This window comes from Helianthus annuus, chromosome 16, assembly GCF_002127325.2.
Source record: "Helianthus annuus cultivar XRQ/B chromosome 16, HanXRQr2.0-SUNRISE, whole genome shotgun sequence".
NCBI classification, from domain to species: Eukaryota; Viridiplantae; Streptophyta; class Magnoliopsida; order Asterales; family Asteraceae; genus Helianthus; species Helianthus annuus.
In genome coordinates this window covers 166,863,006-166,873,082 of record NC_035448.2, presented here as the reverse complement: position 1 = coordinate 166,873,082, position 10,077 = coordinate 166,863,006, and the positions used below count along the sequence as shown (strand labels likewise).

At 37.7% G+C, this 10,077-nt stretch overlaps 1 protein-coding gene across 1 annotated transcript; it reads left to right on the top strand.

The window, feature by feature from the left end:
* Positions 1-2,015: 2,015 nt before the first annotated feature.
* On the top strand, positions 2,016-6,356 carry LOC110907738 (SNF2 domain-containing protein CLASSY 3). The gene is made up of 5 exons (XM_035985644.1): positions 2,016-2,232; positions 2,323-2,382; positions 2,455-3,077; positions 3,156-3,308; positions 4,285-6,356. Exons 1-5 carry the CDS (start codon positions 2,016-2,018, stop codon positions 6,115-6,117), a joined length of 2,886 nt encoding a protein of 961 aa, XP_035841537.1. The 3' UTR covers positions 6,118-6,356.
* Positions 6,357-10,077: the final 3,721 nt, after the last annotated feature.

Sequence of the window (10,077 nt, the reverse complement as noted above, 5' to 3'; positions counted from 1 at the left end):
TGATTGGATGAGCCGTTATTGGGCATTATTCCCACTACGCCACTTTTGCAAAAACGCCCAATAATGCACCTATGCTGACTGGACTGCCACATGGCAGAAAACGCCCATTATTCAACAAACGACTACGCATGGTCTTACTTTATAATAACATGTTCTGGTTTTGTTAGTTTGTATATTGTGTTTAGTATGATTTAAAAGGACTTGTAGATTAACAAGAAAATCTGGTGAAACCAAGAATTAGTCTACATAGATTTTTGTGATTTTTTTAAATTAAATGCAGAATCAGATGATAAGATCAAATGTTACGGTTCAGCAAGTCCGTTTAAAGCCGGGACACATACTTACCTTCGTTACTCAGATGTCTCGGATGAAGAAGGTAAATTCTTAAGAGACATTGTTCTTGCTTCATCATTATGTGTTTCCATTTTTTACGTTATTGTTGAATGCTCATTGATCATATCATAAACAGGTTTAATTCTGTGTATTTCTTTTCCATCACATTAATTATAAGACCGTGGGGTATGGTGGGGCTTGGGTTGGGGGCATGAGTTGACACGTGGAGTTGGAGCCCCCCACCGGTGAGTGACGTGTGCGTGGGGTGGCTTGGCAGTTTATTAAAAGAAAATTACAAAAAATTAAAAAAATACACACAACATTAAAAGCCTAAAATTTTATTAGTTACAAAATAAAAAAAACTAAAAACGATTACAAAATAAAAAAAACCTAAAAATTACAAAAAAAAAAAAAAACCTAAAAACGATTACAATATAAAAAAAAAACCTAGAGCGTTAGGTAAATTCCAAAAAGCGCGAGCTTGTCGAACGGCCTTCGCTCCTTGCCCCGAAACTCAATGTTCGCCACCGCCACCCGGTCCTCGTGGCTTAACTCACCGCTCGGAACGGCTTCGTAGTAGGCCTTGAAACGATCAAGCTTGGGCCGTAGCTCGCGCCATTTATGTTGGCACGCGTTTAAGTTGTGCCGGTCATGTCCGACGTTATGTCGGTAGCTTGCGAAGGCTTCCGGCCAATATCGTGTTTGGCCGGGTTGTCGCCCCTTCATAGCGTCAACGACGCTTGTGACGGGAGCTAGCTCTTCTTCGTGGGTCCAAGAGGCCATCGGTCAAGTGGGTTGGGGTAGCGGGTTCGATCAAGTGGGGGTAGCGGTGGACAGCGATGGTTTGGGATGGGGTAACCGGTGGGGTTGGGGTTACATTTATAGGGGATGTTGACTGTTGGGGGTTGGGGTGACCGTTTGGCTTGGCCAAACGGTTAGAATTTAAAATTCAAACACCCGCTATGACATGGCCAACAAAGCGAATAGGAGGCCGCCACATCGGACCGCTAGCCCGCCCCACGCCCGGCTTGAAACCCAAGCCCCAAGGGCCACGCCCCGACCCAAGCCCACCCGGGGTGGTGGCTTGGGCGTTTTCCCCCAACCCAAGCCCCATACCCCATAGTCTTAATTTAAGATTCTTAAGTTATACTGTTGGATGACTGATATGTTTGATGATAATCTGTTTTGGGTTTGATGAAACTATTCAAGGGTTTTCCGGTCCTGCACGCAATCAATCCCGAACGCGTGATCATGAAGTTATTGATGTTGATGATGATTGCAGATCTTTTGAACCAAATATTCAACATGGTAGTGTTTACTGTCATCTTTATAATAACCTGTTTTCGTTTTATTAATTTGTATATTATGTTTTCTATGATTCAAAGGAAGTTGTAGATCCACAAGAAAAGTTGGTGAAACCAAGAATTAGTCTATATGGATTTTTGATGATTTTATTGAATTAAATGCAGAGCCAGATGATACAAATCATACGATCAAATGTTACGGTTCAGCAAGTCCGTTTAAAACTGGGACAGATACTTACGTTCATTACTCAGATGACTCGGATGAAGAAGGTGATGCTTTTGATTCTTGATTTGTATTTTATGTTGGAGACCAGATCGTACATAAATCTCGACTAAGCAGTCCTGACCCGTTACTCAACTCGTCCAACCAACCCATTTATGTTTCTAAATGTTAGAATCTTAACAGAGACTGATGACACCGATGAGGATCTTAAAGCATCTGGTAATCTTAGCAACACGAATGCAGACCCGTTTTGGTCTACTGAAGACGAGTCATCTAGTTCTAGCGAATTCAAGAAGCCTAACTTTAAAAGATTTTTATCACAATTGAACAAGAGGCCATACGGCACCACAACCAACCCATTATCTGTTTTCGGTAACTTAACTTGTTTCTTAATCTATTTTTCAGTTGGACCAAAGTTCTTGACTTTTTTATGTCGTATTTTCCTATTTGTTTACTCATTAGATAACTCAGATTCAGATGAACATGAAGGTGATGGATATGTGAATCTTGAAGAACATGAAGGTGATGCTTCTTTCTTTTTGATTATTGACTCTTGATCCGTTTTTTTGTGTCGAAATGGTAAGTTCATAACAGATGCTATTGTGGCACTTCCAGTATCCTGCAAATATGACCGTGGAAGTCGAAAGGATACGAAAGCGAGCTCGTTTCAGTTTACTGAAGATGTGCCAATTGATTCTAGTGAAAGGGAGAGTGATGACTTGGATGGTGCTGACCTTTTACCAGTAAACAAGAGGCCGCATCGGCGCACACAAAACGATAAGGAAAAAGTTTGGTCTGGATCAGCTTCCCGAAAAGAGAAGAGTCCTTCTGTACGCAAACCAAACATGAAAAATACGTGTCAAATACCAATGGATGAACCGAGTGATACAGAAGTTAATGAAAAACAAAATACAATAGACGAATTAATCAGTCGTAACGTGAAAGGTGATATAGCAAAATCGGTCAAAAGTGGAAAATTTAAGAAGGGTGGTCGAAGAGATGTCGCCGCATGTATAAATGCTATTTTGGAGTCCGTTATTAATAATGAAGAAGATCATATAACACAGGAAGATGAGTGTCTTCCTTCACATTTCAAATTTGACGACACTGAGGACGAGTCGAGTCAAAAAAGTATCGAATCAAACGGGGAAGAATTATTTGAAGAGATGGAGTTTGCACTCAAATGTGATGAAGTTGGTTCCTACAGAATTCCCCAGGTTAAATATTTTATCAGTCTTTTTTATATGTTCTTTTGTCTACTATAAATATTTACTATATATCTTCTGTTCATGCAGGTCGAGAATCAAGAGGAAGTCAATCATTACGACGATAATGGCCTTTGCGAAAACGGAGTGCACGGTGAAACTTACTTTGAAGAACAAACAGGCTTGAGATGTCTTTTATGCGGAGATGTCCTTGTTGAGAGCAGATATGTTATACCGAAGCTAGTGAGTAACTTTAAGTATTGATGCTTTTTCATGGTTCGCGCTTAGATCTTCTGATTATGACCACTAGGCACTAGTAGATAATATGATTAGCGTTTGGTAGCCGCTATAATCAAATTTTAATGATGGATAACCAATTCTTGTTATATATTCATTTAGAAGTCAATAAAGTAGTTCAGTACTAATCTTGAGATTTTTGCTATGATCTGTATCTCCTTGTTTTCACAAAAGCGCCCTTTTATAAACTAATCTCATAAATAATCATAATATGTTGAACACGTGAACTGTTTACATCATCACTAGGGCTGTAAACGAACCGAACGAACACGAACAAGACCATGTTCGTGTTCGTTTGTTAAGAAATGTATGTGTTCGCGAACCGTTCACGAACACTTATCGAACGAGGTTCGTGTTCGTTTGTGAAGGAAAGGAACGTGTTCGTGTTCGTTTGTGTTTGTTTGTTAATTTTAGGCAACGAACAAAAACAAACGTTGACGAACACAAATGAGCACAGACTAATGTTCATGAACACAAATGGAAACAAACAAACACAAACAATCATTCATGCGTAAAATATATAATACACTGACACTTATTAGATATTTAATTTATCGGAATTTTGAAGTATTTAAATACATATAAAAACCAAAAACACTAATAAACTAGCGAACACGTTACTGAACGTTCATGAACATAAACGAACAAACACGACCTCTATTCATGTTTGTTCATTTAACTAAACGAACAATATTTCCTGTTCGTGTTCGTTTGTTTAATAAACGAACGAACACAAACGAACTTCCCGCCGAACGGTTCACGAACTGTTCGCCGAACGTTTGGTTCGTTTGCAGCCCTACTCATCACTACAACCTCAAATAGAAAAATCACATTCAAACACTACTTACAATCTGAATATCTAGATGCTAGTTATTCAAAATCACAATCATTTGCTTATAACAATTACTATCGTATATTGCAGGCAAGCTATGCACCTGATAGGTCTAATAGAAGGCGGCATTTTGATGAACAACAGTTTTTTAGTCATGAAAACCCATATTACATGGATTTAGATTCGAATCCTTATGACACTTGCAAGCAGACCAAAGGAACGGTCTGGGAACTCATCCCAACGCATATTCAGGCACGCATGTATTCCCATCAACAAGAAGGATTTGAGTTTTTGTGGAATAATTTGGCGGGAACTATTGAGCTCTCAAGATTACAAAAACTTTGTTCACGTGGTAGTGGCGGTGTTGGCGGTGGGGGCTGCATCATCTCACATGCCCCTGGCACGGGTAAAACTTTCTTGACAATTGTGTTTATGGAGTCATTTCTCAAGAAATTTCCCAAGTGTTGTCCAGTCATAATTGCTCCGGCTAGCATGCTTCTAACATGGGAAGCCGAATTTAAAAAATGGCGAGTCGGCATTTCGTTTATCAACTTACACAACACTGAGCATTTGAGAAAAGAAATGACTTTTGGGAGTTCCACACGTAATAAAGATTTAATACGTGCTATGAAGATAAGTTCTTGGACCAACGGTGGAAGTGTTCTTGGAGTAAGCTACAATTTGTATGAAAAACTTGCTGGGGATTCGTATTCGTATAAGAACATAGATCATGAAAAAATAAGGACGTGTTTGCTGGATATGCCGGGACTCGTAGTTCTTGATGAAGGACACACGCCCCGTTGCGAACACAGTAAAATCTGGAACACGCTTTTGAAGTTAAAGACCAGAAACCGAGTGATCTTATCTGGAACCCCATTTCAAAACAATTTCAGGGAATTGTTTAACACGCTGAAAATAGTAAGGCCAGCAACCGCAAATAGCATTGTGAAGGAAAAGTTTTTTGCAGATATGATTCAGCGTAGGAACATGAGGAACTTTAGAGGTAGATCGAGGGCCGAAGATATTGAGAAGCTCAAGGAGATCATTCTGCCTTTTGTTCATGTTCATAAAGGACATATCTTGGAAAGCAAGCTTCCCGGTTTGAGACAAAGTGTCATTTTTCTAAATCCTTCACCATTTCAAAAAGGTTTTATTGATAATTTGGGAACTTTAGCAAGCACTTTTGAGTATGAACATAAAGTTACTTTGGTGGCGGTTCATCCGTCATTAATCCTTCACTGCTCGTTATCTGAAAAAGAAGAAAACTCGATAAACAAACAAGAACTTGAAGATGTGAGACTGCAGCCTGAAGTTGGTGTGAAAACAAGGTTTGTCATGGAGCTGATTCGCCTTAGTCTTTCGTTGAATGAAAAGGTTTTGATCTTTAGTCAATATATCCAGCCACAACTGTTGTTACAAGATCAAATCGCCCATGTTTTTGGTTGGAGTGTTGAGAAGGAGATCACACTCATACAAGGAAAGATACAACAGACGCGCAGGCAAAATATAATAAACGCTTTTAACGATCCCAAGAGTGAACTGAAAGTGTTGTTGGCATCTATAAGATGTTGTTCTGAAGGGATTCATCTTTATGGTGCTTCTCGGGTGGTTCTTTTGGATGTCGTTTGGAACCCGTCTGTAGAAATACAAGCTATTAGCAGGGCTTATAGGCTTGGTCAGAAGAAAGTGGTGTACACGTACCACTTGATGGCGGCTGGCACCACCGAGGAGGAGAAGTATGATAGACAAGTAGAGAAATGGCGGTTAGCAGAGATGGTTTTTTCTTCGGCTTCCATGGCTGGCGGGGAGCCGAAGAACAAGGTGAAAGTGGATGATAAGATCTTGCAAGAAATGGTGGATAACCAAGAACTGAAAGATATCTTCAAGAAGATCAGGTATCCTGAAAATCAAACTAGAATTTGATTAGAAGTATTAGTGTTTAAGGTGCCCTTTTTGAGTTCTAGCTTGAAGCAAGAACATAAACTTTATTTTTTGTGTTTGTTTGAAAGATGTTGACTCAAGATTCAGTTCTTGAGTAGTTCTAAGATCTTTAAACAAATGGTGGGCTATTAACAACTGAAAGATATGTGTAGACTGATCAGGTACCTTAAAACTATTAATATTTTGGAGTCTCATTTTGTGTTCTTGTATGAAGAACATCATGTCATGGCTTACATTCTGGTTCAAATAAGTTCAGTTAAGGATTATAATTTAAATATGTATTTATAAAGCTTAACTAAAGTGTGCCTTTTGTTGGTAAAAGAGTTTCTTCTAAGGCAGTGTACCTTAATCAAACCCTGCACAATCAAATAAGTTTCATTTGACTTGAGTTCTTTTCGACCCAAAGAATTTAAAGACTAAAGATTACATCTTCGGCGTCACACAAACAGGTCTTGTGAAAGTGATCATATTTGTGCTTGATTCGACCTTTGTCTCAATTGTTGAGTGTTATGTGCCTTAGGGCTGTTCGTGAGCCGAGCCGAGCCAGGGTAAGCTCGGGCTCGGCTCGGTTATAAACCGAGCTGGCTCGGCTCGGCTCGGATTTGAAACCGAGCTGAAAATCTAAGCTCGGGCTCGGCTCGGCTTGGTTTGGCTCAATTTTATAAAGAAAAAAATAATATATAACTCTCAAAATTCAGTAGCCTAAAATATTATTCAATACTTCAAAAAAAATATTCAAAATAAGTTTATCCTAATACATTACAAGTTAAAATCATGTTTAACAACGAAAAATAAGTTTTACAATTTCAATGAAATACAATATTAGTTCATTAGCAAGGTAATTAAGATTCAAATATGCCATGGATATCAAATTACAAGCCTAAATATATAAAATAATAAGTTTTTTTTTTGTAATATATTATAATGTATATAAAAATAAATATATTATGAAGAAAATAATCCGAACCAAGCCGAGCTGAGCTACCAAGCGAGCCAAACCGAGCCAACTCGGCTCGTTGCGAGCCGAGCTGGCTCACTTTCTAACCGAGCCGAGCTGGCTCAGCTCACTTCAGCCATATCGAGCGAGCTTTTTCCGAGCTAAATCCGAGCAAGCTTCGAGCGAGCTCCGAGCTGCGAGCTTTTTGGACAGCCCTAATGTGCCTTATGGCCAACGCAAAACTATCATCGAGCCGGGGGGAAGCAGCCTCTCTATTCCTACGGGTAGAGGTAAGGCTGTCTACATCTTACCCTTCTCAGACTCTACCTTAGCTTTGCTATTGGTAGGATTTACTGAGTATGATGGTGTGCTCGATTCGGTCTGGTTAAGGAGTGTGATGGTCAGACACCTTCAAAATTTTGGGGCCTCAAATTATTAACAAACTATTAAATGTGGTCCGATATCTACACAAGTTTAGTATTATTTATATCTCATCTTTAAGGTGTTCAAAAACTGCTGAGTTAAGTTCAAGCTCAAATAACTTGAAATAAAAAAACTTAACGTGCGGGTGGCATTATACACGTGTTAAGCAAGTGATACAGCAAATGGTACCAAACTAAACGATAAAAAAACACATGTTGACATTTTTAGTTTTTATTTTTTACTAAGCAATTACGTTAAATGTCATACCCGAAATGGTTAGACAAAACAGATTGTTATTAACTGTCATATTTATTTTAATAGTAACTGTTAAGCTTATTATTTGAATCTTGAATTTATTAGCAAGACAAACATTAGTATGTTATAGTTGACGATCGAGTTGTATGATGTTGCACAAGTTCTTTGTGGGTGAAACCGGGTAGGATGAGTTTAATAACCGGTATCACAGCAAGGATGACGATGCCATGATTTCAAGGAGTTGGTGGGGTCAAGAAACTTAGAAATCAATATTACAACATATGGTCTACTTGTATGTCATTTTTACAAGGACGAGACCTGTGGGTGGTTGTTAATGGAGTAGAGACCACAGTTCCAAGAAACAATATAAACGACGCCACTCACAAGTGGAGAATCAAAGTTGGGAAGGCCATGTTTGTGTTATAGGCCATAATGGAAGAAAAATTGTTGGAACAATTTCGAGACGCAGAAGCACCAAAGGCAATGTGAGATGTCCTCACAAGACTGTTTTCCAAGAAGCATGATACCAAGTTGCAATGTTGGAAAGTGAGTTGTTATCAATTGCACAACAAGATTTAACAATTCCTCAATACTTTCACAAAGTTAAATCTTTGTACCGAGAAATCAGAGAGCTCGAGCAACATTTGCGAATCAAATACATGAGTTGTGTTACAACCATTCACGGATGGGCGACACAACCTTCCTTGGTGTAGTTCTAGGATTAAATAGTTAATTTGTATTAACGGATGGCAACACAACCTTCCTTGGTGTAGTTCTAGGATAGTTTATTTGTATTAGACACTAATGCCTTGGTAACTAATGTAAGCGAGATTGTTGGCTGTTTGTGTTGCCTATTGGTACTATTATATAATATATAATATTAATCTAGTTTTTCATTTCCACATAAAAATATGGGAAACTTACGAAAATGTCTGTTGACCAAACCTGTTTTCAAATTTGTCACGCTCCTGCGTCCTTGGAGCGGCGCATCATGCGCGGGTTGCGCCCTTCAAGCACGGGATGCGTTCTTAGAGCGAAACCCAATAATAAATGGACACGTGGCCACGGGATGCGGCATTCAAGCACGGGATGCGTCCATCAAGCACGGGATGCGTCCTTGAAGCATGAGATGAGCGAAACCCAATAATAAATGGACACGTGGCCACGGGATGCGTCCATATGGATAAAGCATCAAATGCAATTTTTGCGTTCTCCAAGTTTCCTGTCATCACTATCAATATTATGTAGTACCAGTTCTCCAAACTGCATTTATTATTTTTATTATTTTTATCACCTACTGGCTTTTGTTTAGGTGTGCCTATTGGCACACCAAACCCTAGCAAAATTAGGGTTTATCTACGCAGCATATTGGTCAATACGCAGCGTATAGGGTTAACCCTGTACGCTGCGTATTGACCAATACGCTGCGTAGATAAACCATGGATCTCAGTGCCTGATAACCAATCATTGCACAGAAAACAAGGGTCATATACGCTGCGTATAGGTCTATACGCAGCGTATATAAACCATTAGATTTTTTTGGGTCATTTTGGTAGGTTTGAGGGATTATTTTTTCACAAAGTTTAAATACGTTGCGTATTGACCTCTAAGCAGCGTATATAAATGTCTGAAAATGTCTTTTATACCTTTGTGTTGAGGCTATACGAAGCCAAATACAAGGGTAGTTGTGTCATTTTTGTCTCATACGCTGCGTAGGGATCTATACGCAGCATATATAAAGCTTCATTTTTGTATTTTTTTTGTGTATTCCTTTGTTTATTTATAAAAAAAAGAAAATTATTTATAAAAAACAATATTATTGATAAATAATACAAATATAAATTATAAAAATTAAAAATAATACAAATATTATGAATTATAAAAATTAAAAAAGAAAATTATTTATAAAAAACAATATTATTAGTAAATAATACAAATATAAATTATAAAAATTAAAAATAATACAAAAAATTATGAATTATAAAAATTAAAAAAGAAAATTATTTATAAAAAATATTATTAGTAAATAATACAAATATATTGTTTTGTTATCGTTTAAATTAAATTATCGTATTCCTTTGTTTATTTATAAAAAAAAGAAAATTATTTATAAAAAACAATATTATTGGTAAATAATACAAATATATTATATTGTTATCGTTTAAATGAAATTATCGTATCGTATTGCATCGTATCGTATTGGAACGTATCGTATCGTATATTGTATAATATAAGTCTCATATAGAGCCTCTAAGGGTGTTATTGTATAGTATCGTATCGTATAGTGTAGTATAAAGTTTAATTTTCATTCAGCATCTTGATGGACT